This window comes from Aotus nancymaae, unplaced genomic scaffold (genome assembly GCF_030222135.1).
Source record: "Aotus nancymaae isolate 86718 unplaced genomic scaffold, 86718_ANA_hifiasm-v0.15.2.pri h1tg000006l, whole genome shotgun sequence".
Lineage (NCBI taxonomy): Eukaryota > Metazoa > Chordata > Mammalia > Primates > Aotidae > Aotus > Aotus nancymaae.
In genome coordinates, this window is record NW_026988417.1 from 85,883,381 (window position 1) to 85,900,174 (window position 16,794).

Genomic DNA, 16,794 nt, shown 5'->3' on the forward strand with positions numbered 1-16,794 from the left:
GTGCATTCCTGTAGTCTCAGATATTAGGAAGGCAGAGGCAGGAGAATCACTTGAACCCTGGAGGCAGAGGTTGCAGTGAGCAGAGATCATGCCACTGCACTCCAGCCTGGGTGACAGAGCGAGACTCCATCTCAAAAAGTAAATAAATAAAAAATAATAACAATTCCTATATTTTTCATGTAAACACATCAAAATGTACTAAACCTTAAATGTATTTGAGAGTTCTGTCAGCTATTCTACTGGTAATTTTAGACAGTCTACAATGTGGAACAATAATCTATTCTGATATCGGTGAAATAGCTTTTGCCTTGCTTCTGTACAATAATTCACATTTTTGATGGGCTTTTGTTAATTTCCAGATATCCGTGGAATACAGGAGTTCTTGGACAAAGTGTCTCAACAGGGAATGGATGTTGCACTTCAGAAGGTAGAAAACAACATCAACAAAATGATCACCACTCTCTTTGACACCATGAGAATAGAAGAACTGAATCGCTATCGAGACACTCTTAGGCGAGCGATCCTTGTTATGAATCCTGCCACAGCCAAATCCTTCATTACTGAGGTAAGTGAAAACTGTCTTGGGGTGAGAGTTGTGTGAAAAAATTAAAAGCTTTGGAATAGACCTTACAGAGAAAATGAAAATTAAGAGCAGTGGGAGAGCATTAACTACACAACTCTCGTTAACACTATTGGAGGTAGCATAGTGAATTCCTTGTTCATCTATTTACCCCTTACTGTCCAGTTAATTGCTGAGAACGTTTGTATTTGTATATATTTAGGCACATAGACAGAACAATTTTAAGAGTCTTATAGAAGTTTAAAAGTGCTGTTGACTTGAATAAATCTGGCAAGATCAAGAATAAATTCACAAGTGCAAAGCCCTCTAAACCTTAATATTTTTTGTAAGTTAAAATTCTACTTTTGAAAAAAAAATATTTACTTGAATCAGGATGTCGTTTCCTAAACATGATTACTGTTACAAAAATATATATATATTGCCGGGCGCGGTGGCTCAAGCCTGTAATCCCAGCACTTTGGGAGGCCGAGGCGGGTGGATCATGAGGTCAAGAGATCGAGACCATCCTGGTCAACATGGTGAAACCCCGTCTCTACTAATACAAAAAATTAGCTGGGCATGGTGGCGCGTGCCTGTAATCCCAGCTACTCAGGAGGCTGAGGCAGGAGAATTGCCTGAACCCAGGAGGCGGAGGTTGCGGTGAGCCGAGATCGCGCCATTGCACTCCAACCTGGGTAACGAGCAAAACTCCGTCTCAAAAAAAAAAAAATATATATATATATATTTATTTCTGCTCTGTGAACTCTGTACCAAGACAAACAATTAAAAGTGTCTGAAACTCTGCAAAGTGATGACCACTGTACATTTTATGATGCTGCATCCTCAGATTTTTAGTTGTATCTGCTCATTTAGTTAAAAGCTCTGAAACTTTGTAAAAACACAAGTAAGACTTTCTAGTGATTGGTATAACATCTCTGTGTTCTAAAATGCCTGCCTTGTAAAAGTTTATTGTCAGTCATTTTGCCTCACTTCTAGTTTTTAATGTTACATAGGGATAGAACTGATCGTGACATTATATACTTTCACATGGAGTTTTAAAATATTTTAAATTTGGGGGAATTTATTTAATACTTTCTTTTTTGCCTCGTTTCACTGTTTTGCTTCTGTTAGCTCCTGAAGTACTGCCATAAAGCTTCCAAATTAGGAACATGTTAGAAGTTCTTTGACACTCACAATATAGTTGGTATCAAAGAACTTAAGGCAGAATATAAATTACTAAGAATGGTAAAACTTGAGGAAAACTGTCAGAAATACCTTTTTTTAAATTTTAATATGAAACTTCATTATGCTTAAAAACAAGCATAAAATTTTTACTTTTTGAGTTCGGCAAATGACTTAGAGAATCATATTGAACTACTAGATTTTTTTTCATAATATAAAGTATTTCCAATTTTAAAGAAGTTGGTTCTTTCCTTCAAGAACCATAAATCTGTAAGATGGAACGCAAGTACAGAGAGACTGTAATATAAATTAGGATGTTAAAATTGCCATTGATGAGATTGAAGCATCTGTGGCCATTTTGTTAGAGGAGATCAGAGAAAACTTCACTGAGCCTGCATATTTGAACTGGACTTTGTGTCCTGGGTTAGGAATTAACAAAAGAGACATGGTATTGATATGGGTTGGCCTTGTGCCCCCACCCAAATCTTATTTCGAATGGTAATCCCCATCCATTGAGGGAGGGACCTGGTGGTGGCAGTTGAGTGGATCATGGGGGCAGTTTCCCCCACGCTGCTCTCGTGATAGTGAGGAGTTCTCACAAGATCTGATTGTTTGAACGTGGCAGTTTCCCCTGTGCTCTCGCTTCTCCTGCTGCCTTGTGAAGAAGGTGTTGCTTCTTTTTCCACCATGACTGTAAGTTTCCTGAAGCCTCCTCAGCCATGTGGAACTGAGAAAATTAAACTGGTTTCTTTTATAAATTACCCATCTTGGTTAGTTCATTATAGCAGAGATAATGCTAATATTCCTTTGCTAGGGCTTCCATAGCCTTAAACATCAGAAAATTTGCATCTCACAGTTCCGGAGGCTGGAAATCTAAAATCAAGATATTGGCAGGGTTGGTTTCCTCTGAGTTCTGTGTGGGAAGGAATGTTCCAAGCCTTCCTCCTTGGCTTGTAGATGTCTGTCTTTTTCCAATGTCTATTCACATTTTCTTCTCTCCCTGTATGTCTGTGTATCCAAATTTCTCTCTTCTATAAGGACATAAGTCATTTGGATGAGGGTTCACCCTAATGACCTCGTTTTAATTTGATTACCTCTGTAAAGACCTTATATCCCAATAAGGTCATATTCTAAGGTATTGGATGTCAGGAATTCAACATATAAATTTGGGAAGGAGGTAGTGATGACCCAACTTTACCCATATCAGCTGCCATTAGCTGTTATGAGCAAATAAGGTGGAGGAGTATGTTTGAGAGTTCAATTTGGAACATGTAAAATTTGAGCTAGCAGTGGACTCTTCAGGTGGTCTTAACTATGTTTTAGCACCTTTATAGTACTTACTATCTTCTTACTACTACTTGCTAGTTTCTTTTCTTAGACATTTTTAAGCAATGAACTCATATAATCTTCATAAAAAGCCTTTGAGTTGGTACTAACATCATCCTTGTTTTGTAGGCAAAAAAAACTGAGACACATAGGGTTTAAGTTGTCAGATGACAAAACTAGGAAGAGATAGATCTGGGATTAATTCCAAGAAGTTTGTCTCTATAGTTTGTGTGCTGAACCTTGGTTCCCAGACAGGGTGGCTATAAATGCATGACTACAAACCAGAAGAAAGGTCAGTGCTTGAGATGTAGTTTATTTGTTTTTCATTCATTTAATACACATTGATTTACTATCCACTTCATTCTAGAAACTATGCTAGGCACTAGCGATACAATGGCAACAAATATCCCATTCCTCTTCTCAAGTTTATAGCCTGGTGTTGGGAAAGGAAAATGAAAGAGTATCAGCATTATAAGATGCATGTGATGGCAGAACACATACATCTACACTGAGCTCCAGAGCCACCTGTGTCTGGTTGCAGAGATCAAATACACAGCTGTGAATTGAGGAAGGAGTTTGTTATACATGGTATCTTGAAGGAAGTGCTTCTTGAGTTGAGCATTAAAGGACATGTGGATTGGATCAGGCAGAAAACGGTGGGAAGGGCATTCTAAGCAGCAGGAAGACCATAAACAAAACACAGAGGCAGGGCATGGAGCAAGAAGATAAAGGGCTAAAAATGGAAGGGTAGAGGTGGGTATGTTAACTACCCTGTTGAGAAGTTTGGTGATGAAAGTAAAGGTAAGTTATGGTTTAATTTTTTTAAAAAACCCATGAAACAGATATCATAAACAGGGAGATCTGTTTCATTTTTAGGATAAAACAAGCTGAGCCTTTTTACATAGGTCTTGGGAAAGCAACCAGTGACGAAGAGGAGATTGTAGAATGGAAAAAGAATATCGATGAGCTAAGACCCCAGACTGTTAGAATTCATGAATTTCTACCAGGGGATGACTACTCATCACAGTAACCCATAATTGTTGTTTCAAAGGCAGATGGAATTAGTTCAGACTTCATTAAAGGAATTTTCATTGACAATTCTTGTATTTCCAATCATCAGTTTCAACTGATAGGATCTTAACTTTTCACCTTGTTCCCCATTTTTGACCCTGAACTACTTATAATAATGTATCCTTTCCATCTTTGTCACCAAACACATAAAATCTCTGATCTTTCCTTAGTGACTTCTTTGTCTTTCGCCACTCATCCACCACTTTTTTAGTAACGTGTATTTTATAATCACTGATGTTATGTCTCCAAACTGTGAACAAGTTATTCCATGGGTATCTTAAGAAGTGATGGAGGAATGATAGAAAGAATGTTAACTATCATCACTTCTATCCTAGCTTAAGCTCACTCTATTTTACTGTTCTCTGACCTGCAAGGTGATTCCTGTTTCTCTATTACCTGCTCTCAGACACATCCCACCACCTCCATGGGTTCTGGGATTGTTTCTCTTGAGTAGAGAATAGGCTGACCCTATTAGTGCTGAAAGCAGTTTATTCAATGACAGGCAGAACTGAAGTGGAAAGAGTGCTTTGAAATTCTGAAAACACAAAGAGGAATCATTTTTGTGTGACCTAGAGTTTCACTCAGTCTAGTGGAGTAGGCAGGCATATAATTAAATGCTAGTATGTGAAAGAAAATTCTATAATAGTGATGGATCAATAGTGTTCTAGAATACCATAGGAGAACTGACTTATGCTACAGAGACCTTAGCTGGGGTCAGGACAAGTTTCACAGATAAGTTATGTTCACCAGAATCTTGAAAAATGAATAAGAATCAGGCAAACAATGGTGGGCAAACAGTTCAGTGTGTGTGTGCCTGTGTGTGTGTGTGTGTATGTGTGTGTAAAATACATGAACAGAATTAAAAAATCAAATTCTACTAGGGTTTTAAAATTAAAACAACAGTCTCTTTCTACCTCCAGTTATTCCTTTCAGAAGTAATTATTTATTTTTAATTTTAAAATTTAATTTGTAGTTACTTTTAGAATACCCTGTATATCCTCATTGTTCAAAATTTAAGAGATTCAACAAGATAATATCCTGCCACTGTTCCTCAAACACTTGATTTCCTTTTCATGAGGCAAATAATGTCTTAGGTGGCATTCCAAGTACAAACACACACACACACACACACACACACACACACACATTTTTATTATTATTCTTATATAAATAGTCGTATACTAGATTTAAATTCTAAGCTTGGATTTTTAAACTTAGTAACTTCTAGGAGATAATTCTATTGAGATATATGAAGTGTTCCTAATAATATTTAATGGCTGTGTAATATTCCCTTGGTAGATGTATTAATCCATTCTCATGCTTCTGATAAAGACATATCTGAGACTATACAGAAAAAGAGGTTTAATGGACTCACAGTTCCACAGGGCTGGGGAGGCCTCAGAATCGTGGCAGAAGGTGAAAGGCACATCTTACATGGTGGCAGGCAAGAGAGAATGAGAGCCAATCTGAAGGGGAAAACCCATATAAAATCATCAGATCTCATAAGACTTATTCACTTCCAGGAGAATAGTGTGGAGGAAACTGCTCCCACGACTCAATTACCTCCCCTGGTCCCTCCCACAACACATGGGAACAATGGCAGCTGCAATTTAAGATGAGATTTGGATGTGGGCACAGCGAAACCATATCAGTAGATTAAATGACTCTTAGCTCTTTAACTTTTTTGTTTTAATTTTTATTTACTCTGGTAAATACTATTGGTTGATTTATTAGTTTATCTCCTACCTATCTATTTTTACTTAAGTCATGATTTACTTCATTTCTTTCACTAACACCGGCACATCCTTTCAACATATTAATAGTTATAGTACAATTTTAAATAACTTTCTATAACACAGTTACACTTCTATTCTCATATCAACTACTGTTGACAGTATAGTATCTGTAAAGACAGTATGCTAGTTGTAAAGATTCTTTCACTATTTTCTACTCTTCTACCTCTCAGCTTCTGTGATTCACAGATTTATATTGAGTGTGTTGGAAGCGTACGTTTTCTATACTGTTACCAGAAATAAATTGTTCATACCTTGACTAAAAGTTGACTTTGTAAGATGAAAATCTGTATCTTCTATTTTATCAATATAAATATTAAGTATTAAGATATGAATCTGTGCTTCTATTTTATCAATACAAATATTTTTCAGTGCACAACAAAGTATTAAGATATGATTATATTTAGTTTTTTTGCCACTCATTCAGAGTTTTTGTTTGAGTTATTATTTTTCTCACTGTTTTCTTCATTTTATCTTTGGCTACTAAAATTCTAAATTCTTGTTTTCAATAACAAATCTCCAAAGTCCCTGTTTCCTGACTGCAGCGTTTCTTCTCAGAGCACCCCTTTCCTGCTCTGCTTCTAGTGCATCCCTAAAATCAAATAAATTCTAGTGGGTCAGATCCACAAATTCCTGGTTCCTGTGTCTTACAATTTCTTAGTTTCCTGCTTTGCTGGGAAATATCTTGAAGTAACTTCTGAAGGAAGAATGTTTCTTCTTATAGAGAAAACATCTATGTTAGATAAGCTGTTAGAGGCAAGAGTTATAGTGCTGTTGGCCACAAGTTCAATGATAATGAATCAACAATGAATATTAAATAAAGTGCCATTAAATAGAAATGCATAAAACCAGAAGAGGCTGGCAGGGACCAAACTCTGTATTTCCCCTAGGAGTAGTGATTCAATATTCACAAATGCAGTGTTCATGGGAATTTTATAGAACCTAACTACTGTGAATGACAAGGATCCACAATCATTGTCATTATTTTCACTTATGAAAATGTATTTATTCTAACTTCATCCTTGATGAATAATGTGGCTAATTATAAATTCCTAGGCTAAAAAATTATTTAACTCAGAACATCAACAGCATTAATTCATTATATGATGGTAATTTGATCATTTAGATTAAGTAGATGGAAGATGGATATGGTCATTTTACTGGAGGTAATGCTAGATTTTGCATGTTTATTTATGTTCCCTTGCTCTTGGATAATAATGATAACATTAGTTGCCCAAATTCACCTAGAAAATTCACCTATTTATTCAGAAGAGAATCCTAGGCTTCTTAATTTATTTTTATAGGGATAAATGTCAGCTTTTAGGGACATTTTGCATGTGACAGCATGTGAGAATCAACATACATTTAAGTACAATCAATCTTTTTTATTAGCTGATTTTATTCTTGCAAATTTACCTATTCACGAAACTTTATTTGTAACTCCAAAATCAATACTTGGGGCACATTCATGATTATGTATTTGCAGAGCTCAAAAACTTGTGTTGTTAGTAATGAAGGTCAAATAAATCTGCTCTCTGCGTTCTTATTTCAGCTCTTCTATGGCAAGCAATTGTTCTTTTCTCAATCTATTTATTTAGTGCCTTTTTTGATTTTTTGTGTTTTCATCTGTGATTTCACTGTTTGAAATATCTCCCAAACGTAGTGCTGAAGTGCTGGTCTAGTGTCCCTAAGCACAAGAAAGCTGTGATGTGCATCATACAGAAATACCTGTGTTAGATAAGCTGTGTATAGGCAAGAGTTATATGCTGTTGGCCATGAGTTCAATGTTAATGAATCAACAATGCATATTAAATAAAGTACTTTTAAATAAAAATAAAAATAAAAAAGCAGAGGCTTACAGGGACCAAACTGTTCTTCTAGGAGCAATGATTCTTTATTCATAAACACAGTGTTCATAGGATTTTAGGGAACCTAACTACTGTGAATGACAAGAACCCTCTATGTTCCCATACTTTCAGCTCTTCACCTCACACCTACCTTCCATTTGGCCTTTCCAACTGTCAAGACTTCTAGGCCTCTGCAGGCTAGAGGTGTTGATGCTTAATTGCTGCCCCTAGGACAGTCTCTAGTCTACAGCTCCTGCCACCATGCTTCACCAGATGTCACTCCTTCCTCTGATCAAATATCACTGCTTCCTTTTTATTTTTCAGTAATTTATACAAAACACTTTTCTGATGGCCCCTGTCCCTTTTCTCATGGTTATTGGTTTATATACCTATTCAATTATTCATATTTAATCCCTGTTAACCTCCTTGAGTTGAAAGGTCCAGAATAAGGTCCAGAATATTCTTTCAGATTTTAAGAGATTAAAGCTCAATAAAAATAAAGGACTTTTAAGACCAGCTTTTATAGATTTTATGAAACAATACTAAATCATATTTCAGATTTGAAAAATGTAATATGTAATATTTTGTCCAATTCCAAGTATATAGTTGAATAAATTAAAGGCCTCTCTAGATCTTGAATTGATGTTCTCCTCTAACTTCGTCCAGCTATGTTCTGCAGTCCTGCACGTTATAGAGGACACCCCGGGTTTTAATTGGTTGTCAGCAGGTCAAAGGGGTACAGAAATTTGGATACTATAAGTATTTATAGAAAATGGTTTACCATGGATTATATGATGGATAGAAAGGCAAATGAAGCTAGGAAGAAACTGATAGATTGGGAAATTAGGAAAAATAAACTAAAGGTTATGATGAGGGCAGAGACACAACCAAGTTGAGCAAGTACCTAAAACAGAAGTTCAGGGGAGAAATCTGGTAAAAGAGGGGAAGAGCAGAACTTCAACTTCACTGTTTTCTATACTTTACAAGTTAGCATGGAAAGTTATTGAAATATTCAAGAAAATACTAACTTTAAAGTCAGAAGTATTAGTTTTATAAAAGAAATTGCTTACTTAGCATTGTCATGTAATTGCTAAGGGGAAAAATAAGTATATAAATTCTGTTTGCATCTTTTTTTTTCTGTCTCTGGAGAAATTATATAGCATTGAGTTAATTATGCTCCCTTTGAAGTCTCAGAAATTTAATACATTAAATGTCTACACTTAGTGCTCCACCTCTCATTCAAGAGTTTCAAAGCTTTAAGAAAAATACTGCAGTTATGTGCAGCTGAGGATATCAACCTGCTGTGATATTGGCAGGAAATTTTTACACAATGTATCTGTAAGTGTCCTTGAAATGAATATACTGAAACAGGAGTGCTCACATGGTTTGATTTAAATATAGATTGGAATGATATTTTGAAAAACAAATGTTTTTATATAGGAATAATTTTACATTGGTTGCTATGTATGTTACAATCTTTCCAGAAACAAAACAAAAAATCCTATATAAATTAGACATTTTGGCCATGGTTTGTAGGTTTTGGGTTTCAGAAGATACACCAATTCTTTGAAAGCAGGAAGTTTTACTATTTATACAGCAATAGATATTGTCTCCGATTTACATTTTTCTTCAGATTTTCGAAAGGAACCCTACTGTTCCGTGACATCCTTTTATTTCACAATAAGAAAAGGCTATTATTATCTCTTATTCCTTAAACATACTTTATGAAAGAGTTTTTATTGTATTATACTATACCCTACATTCATGAAAAAAGAACTTGAGGCTATCAAACAACAAAAAGGCAAAGTTACATATTTCAAATATCTACGTGGCTTCCCAAAAATAAGCCTTTGGAAAGGTTTAGGAAACAAGGGAATGTAGCTTGTCTCAGTAGATACAGAATGATTCCTACTCATCAAAAGGATGCCCTTTTGAGAAGTGTCTGTTTATATCCTTTGCCCTCTTTTTGATGGGGTTGATTTTTTCTTGTAAATTTGATTAAGTTCCTTGTAGATTCTGGATATTAGACCTTTGTCAGATGGACAGATTGCAAAAATTTTCTCCCATTCTGTAGCTCATCATCACTGGTCATTAGAGAAATGCAAATCAAAACCACATTGAGATACCATCTCATGCCAGTTAGAATGATGATTATCAGAAAGTCAGGAAACAACAGATGCTGGAGAGGATGTGGAGAAATAGGAATGTTTTTACACTGTTGGTGGGAGTATAAATTAGTTCAACCATTGTGGAAGACAGTGTGGCAATTTCTCAAGGATCTAGAACCAAAAATACCATTTGACCCTGCAGTCCTATTACTGAGTATATAACCAAAGGATTATATATCAATCTACTATAAAGACACATACACACGTATGTCTACTGTGACACTGTTTACAGTAGCAAAGACTTGGAACCAATTCAAATGCCCATCAATGATAGAATGGAAAAAGAAAATGTGGCACATATATACCATGGAATACTATGCAGCCATAAAAAATGATGAGTTCATATCCTTTGCAGGGACATGGATGTAGCTGGAAATCATCATTCTCAGCCAACTAACACAGGAACAGAAAACCAAATGCTGCATGTTTTCACTCACAAGTGAGAGTTGAACAGTGAGCACACATGTACACAGGGAGGGTGGCATCTCACACCGGGGTCTGTCAAGGAGTCAGGGACGAGGGGAGGGACAACATTAGGGCAAATACCTAATGCATGCGGGGCTTAAAATCTAGATGATGGGTTGATAGGTACAGCAAACCACCATGGTACACATGTGTACCTACGTAACAAACCTGCACACTCTGTACATGTATCCCAGAACTTAAAGTATAAATAATAATAATAATAATAAAGGTTGTACTCAAATTGCTGTGATAGCTATTTAAATGACACATTTTTTCTAAGATAAATTATTTGGAGATGCTATTTAATGCAGTTTTTAAGATGAAGCAATTATAATGTTTTTAAAAGGAACATATGACAGTACTGTTTTTTCCTAAAATATATCAATTACATGGAAGTGTATTTAATAATACTGTTTCATAAATGGCTCTTGTGCACTTTTAAGTAAACTTTTTAATGAAATATAGATAAGGAATAGTGCATATAAGTTTACAACTCAACAAATTTCCATGTGACCATCATCCAGATCAAGAAACAGAACATAGCTAGCATGCCCAGATTCCTCATTCGTGCACCCTGCAGTTACGGTCTTCTCAAAGGTATCCTGACTTTTAACACTATTTGGCTAGTTCTGATTGATTTTAAACTGTATGTAAATAGAATCATACAGTAGAAACTGTTTTATCTTTCCTTTTTTCAGCATTATATCTGTGAGATTCATCCATGTTGAAGTTTGTTGAAAAAAATCATTTGTTTTGATTGTCTCAACATATTTTGTTATATGAATGAGACAGAATTTATGTACTTCTGTTGATGATTTGTTTACAGTTTTGCTCATTACAAATAGGGAATTCTATATACATCTTTTTGGATATGTCTGTAGTTTTGTTGAGTATACACTTAGAAATGGAATTGCTAGCTCAAAGAGTATGTGTAAGGTATGTTATATATTAATATTAGTGGATGCTGCCAGTTTCCCAAAGCATTTATACCAATTTGACTATTTCAGGTAGTAACTGAAAGCATTCTAATTTTCCATTTCTTCACCAACACTTATTTTCTGTCTTCATCATTTTATTTATACTGCTGTATATATATTAGATTCAGATTTTCTTTTTAATTTGCATTTTTCTTCTGAATGATTTATTTTGTATATTTATATGCTTTGAGGATATTTTTCTTTTATGGAGTGCCTGTTGAAGTTATATTCCCCCTCTTGTCCCCTCATGATTTGTTGAAGTGCTTTGAATATAATGGATAAAAGTCTGTTGTCAGATGAATATATCTTAAATATCTTCTCTTCTGTTTGTCTTTTCACCCTGTAAATAATGAATAGAAGTTCTTATTTGTAATGTAGTGCAAACTATTAATTTTTTTAGTTAGTATATTGTCTTTTTTTTTTAAAGAATGCTTCCTACTCCAAAATCATGAAGACTTACATACAAGATTTTTCTAGAAACTTGCTTTATTATTTACATTTAAATCTGGAATTCATCTGAAATTGTTTTCCATAATGTAAAGTGGAGGTAAAGATACATTTTATTTTCCATATGGTGAACACTTCATTTTAACACAAGATCAGTGTGCCTGAAAGGAAAGAATAACAGAAGCTTCAAATACCAATTAATAAGTTGTGAGTTGATTAGGGTATTTGAAAGTATTATCTCTGGCTAGTAGACACAACTCTTACTAAGATATCCCCAACCCCTCCTCCATCCTATTTAGATAGATTACTTCTTTTAGAAGAACAAACAGAACAAATGAGTCAAGACATGTTAAATAAGTTTGAAGAGGAATTATAAATAGAAAAAAGAAGGAATGTAGGAAATAATAATATATAAAAGGTTCTTCTTTAAAGCCTTCCTCTTAGTTCATTATGCATAAATAACAGTTTCTTCAAAGGTTAATTTACTTTAAATCTTTTGCTAATAGTCTTAAAGTAGCTGTTAGTTATAATAAAGAAATAAGCACGTCCCATGTTCTTAGTTCTTACACTTTAACCTAGATATTTGTCCTGACATGCCTGGAAAAGCCCAGGCCAGTCTTAGGTGAAAGCTTATTCCCTTTTCTTATTTGAAAATGCTATCGCTTCTCTAAGCATTCCTCAAGTTACTACCTCTTTTCCTTTGCTCTCCTCTGCCTTTACTTCTTTAGAAAATTTCCAAGTTTTTAGCCAATCAAGTCAAGCATAAAATGTGAGGTCCCATTCCGGCAAATGGAAACTGGACATAGTAGTAGGGCTATCGTGTCAGGTTATTAAATTTATAAATGTCTCTGTCTCCCTTGTTCAGGTGTGCTCTTGCAGCAAAACTGCCAGCGAGTTGCACCCTTCCTGCAGGAAGTAAAACTAACCTTGCTGAGAAAAAAAAAGAAAAAAAGAATTATCTCTGTACTGCATCCTATTACTACAACTTATGTATTTTTTTTTTTCTAATATGAAGCACATGACTTTAAACAAAAAGGAAAGGTTATATTGGCAAATTAATTGAAATAAGAATCTTTCTGTGATCCCAGGATTACAAAAGTTACTGATGCTGGATTCTATAGTAAAATCTGTAACTCTTCCCATGGGCCCAATAGTTATGGGTCATTAATTAGCAGCTATTGGACATTCACTCAAAATTAAACTGCTCCATATAAATATAGTTTTTTAAATCACATGAAATTTTGTAAGAAAAAAATAGGCTTAAAAGAAAAGAAAATCTCTAACAGGCACTGATTCATCCCTGATTTGGTTTATATTTCCTGATATCATATTTATAAATTATTACTAAACTGCTCTCAATCTGAGTTTTAACTTTAGCCTTATAAGCTTGTATTGAAAGGCAGCTCTGTTACTAGCCAATCCACAGATGTGGATTTTTTTTTTTTAATGAAAAAGTCTCAAATTTATTTTACTTTGCATTAGACCTAAATTGTGTATGACAGTTCTTGCTTCTGTTAATGAGGCCTGAGACAGCTTCAGGTTTTGTTTTTCTGATTGGAGCTCTGTTTAACTTGCTGAAGGTTTCTCTGAATGTGGAAACTAAGCAAAGAACCAGATTCCAATGAGTCTAAACTTCCAAAAAGAGATCCAAATTAACCCTCCTGTGAGCACTGACTTGGGACACTGATATTGATGGACAGTTTCCTACTAACTTCTCCTAACAGCCTATAGTCCATTTAGTAATTTTTGGCTTTGCAACATCTGCTGCTGTTTTTTTCTTTATACTAAGTTCTTAACTGAATCCCAACATTTTTATTCCATTTCATTTGAAGTATTGTTCAAACAATGATTTGGAAAATTATGGAAACAAATAAGAAAATACCTGAATAGAAGTGAAGATTGTACTATTATTTTAAATATAAAATCACAGTTGCTTCAACCTTCAAAACAAGAAAATTGAAGTCCTTCTCTAACTATTTTTCACTTATTTATTTTTTCAAATGACATATTTAAAGCTATTCTATGCAAGTCAGTGTGGGAAAAGCTGTAAGAATACAATAACGAATGGTATATGATTCCTTACCCCAAGGGATATAGACTGTAAAGAAAATGCTGTAAACATAAAGTGTACAAAATAATAAAACCATAAGAACAGACACAGTTAAATAATTCCTCTCCACTCCTAAAGGGAATTGAGAATAGTTGCTACCTAAAACCTAATGAAATAAAGTCTATTGGGAATGTATGAGTTACCCCTCCCTAGGTTATTCGTCTCAGAACTTTATTTGTTCTGCTGCAACCATGAATTCCTGACCGTTTCAAAAATTCTTACCATAACCTGCTGTAGTCTTCTCAAAGCCAGTCTAGAATGCAAATGAATCTAAGAATAATTAAATTTTTATTGGGTTTTCCCTCCATGAAATTATACAGATAATTCAAAAACAAAGGGAGTAGTTAGACTGGACCTAATGCTAAACTTGAAGATGGGAATTCGACAGTGTTTGTCTTTTCCTGCTTAGAGAAGACACCAGTCATGGAAGGCAAGGACGTGGTAACATACAAAGGTATTCTCTGTAGTATGTCAGGCAAAATTCTTCAGATTTATTTGAAATGATTTTCAAAATTATGCACCTCTTTGTGTTCTGCTCCCACTCTATCACAGAAGAAGCCAAGAGAATGGTGAGCTCATTCATTCTAAGCACTAGAGAGATGTATTTTTTGCAAATAAATTAATTAACAATTTAATTTATATGCTGATTTCTATTTAATTTGCTTAGTACATAAATGGCAAATATATGCTATAAGTGCCATTAATTCCATTTCCAGACCAAAACCATAGATTACTACTCTCTGCCCTGCTGTAATGAGCAGCTACAGCAAATGGATCTTAGTTAGCACTAGAGTCTGAGCCTATTTGCCAATCTGGGTTAATATGAGTCAGTCTCCAAGAACTTAATTAATTTCTTAAATGCTTATTGACAAAATCAATATTTTAGCTTTGTAGAGAACAAGATTTTGAGGTAATGCTACCCCATGAAGCTTTGTTGAAAAATTAGATAGTCTCTCTAGATTACAATTCTGTCCAGATTTTTTCTCACTATAATACAGATACATACAGGAGGGAAATCAACTATCCCAACAGAGCAAATTAAGAAGGTCAATTTACTTTTTCTAACAAAACTCATTTTTATTAGAATGAAGAAATACACCCTGTAGCATATGAAGGTTAAACAATGAAACTTTTATGTTTCTATCCAATATAAAAATTTCATGAACATGCAGGTTTATTAATGTGCTAATTAAATTTTTAGTGTCTTATAGACTATACCAAAATTTCTTTTTTTGGTGTTTCAAATACTTTAGTCTGAGTTGCTTTGTTTTGGTTTTTGACATAGGAGCTAGAGTACAGCTAAGATACTTAAATCTTTCACACTGATATGTCAGTATGTTGCTGGATGTTCACCTATCAATGCTTATCACACTAAAATTCACATTAGACCTGGGTCCTGAAATCGTATTTCTCACTTATTTCATGTCTTTTATAGTAAACCATCTGAGATCCTCCTTAAAAAGTTAAATATAAATGTACCCATGTCTATACAAATTTGCATATTGGTTTGAGAAAGTATATGTATGACAGCATGTATTTATACACAAATAAATGTAGAAGTTTTGAAAAAGCAAGTTCATTAATTCTGATTATCCGATTCTACATCATATCCATAGGTCCCTATATATATATATATAATATTTATTATATCTGCTATTCAGTATTTTATCATTCTGCTAAAACTAAAAGCTATTAATTGATGGCTAGTTGAAATCTAATAAGTCGTTACTTTCAAATATCATTGATCAAACTCAGAGACAGATTATTAGCCCTCTCTAATTGGCCAAAAACTTCACTTTGAAAGATATGAGAAACTTGAAAAAATATATTACCATTTAAAATTTATTGTATAGAAATTACTCATGTTTTAACCATGATTCTTTTTTTGTTCCTTAATAGCTTGAATATCCTCTAAAGAACACTGGTATTAAACTTAAGAAGTAGGTGAACACCTCAATTTTGAAAAATTATTGTAATTAATAAGCAAACCCCTATTAAAAAGAAAATGTGAAAGATGGAGGGCGGATTTGGAACTGACTAGAATTCTTAAGTTTAATATCCATAAGTTCTTACATATAGGGCTGATGTCCTGCATCAGTAAAGCTCTGATCATTGCTTATGACTGACATCCTTTCTCATGGAAGATGTCCCATTTAGTTGCTGAGTGGCTGTTTTACAGAGTTTTTAAAATATTTTGAAAGAGAGCATGTGGTTTTGGTTTTCTGTTTTTGTGTCAGTTTGCTGAGAATGATGGTTTCCTTCAAAGGACATGAACTCATCCTGTTTTATGACCATGTAGTATTCCATGGTATATATGTGCCTCATTTTCTTTATCCAGTCTATCATAAGTGGGAGTTGAACAATGAGAACACACAGAAACAGGAGGGGAACATCACACACAAGGGCCTGTTGGGAGGCGCGAGGCTAGGGGAGGGATAGCAGGAGGTGGGAGGATTGGGGAGAGATAGCATTAGGAGAAATATCTAATGTAGATGATAGGGGGATGGATGCAGCAAACCACCATGGCACGTGTATACCTATGTAACAAGCCTGCACATTCTGCACATGTGCCCCAGAATTTAAAGTATAATAGATTAATTTAAAAAATTTTAATGACCTCAAAAATTAAGGAAGAATATATATATATATTGAATAGCATTCCCAATCACGTGAGTCCTCTGTCAATGTAGAATTGTGAGATACACATCTACCGATCCAAGTAGGTAACTTTTTCAATCCACATCTCTTCCTATATCATTCTGTTTTTAGTTCTTCTCAGTACATACAAATATAAAATATTAATTTTAAAACTTTAATACCTAATAAATATTTGCATTTTACATTTTACT

General features: G+C 34.5%; 1 protein-coding gene across 3 annotated transcripts in view; it reads left to right on the top strand.

Annotated features, from left to right (window-relative positions):
- Positions 1–16,794, top strand: part of GRID2 (glutamate ionotropic receptor delta type subunit 2) — a 1,513,083-nt gene that overhangs the window by 806,102 nt on the left and 690,187 nt on the right. For all 3 annotated transcript variants that reach the window (XM_012437707.2, XM_012437708.2, XM_064369254.1), the window contains exon 4: positions 360–565. In XM_012437707.2, the coding sequence (XP_012293130.1) occupies positions 360–565 (206 nt within the window). The remainder of the gene's footprint in view (positions 1–359; positions 566–16,794) is intronic.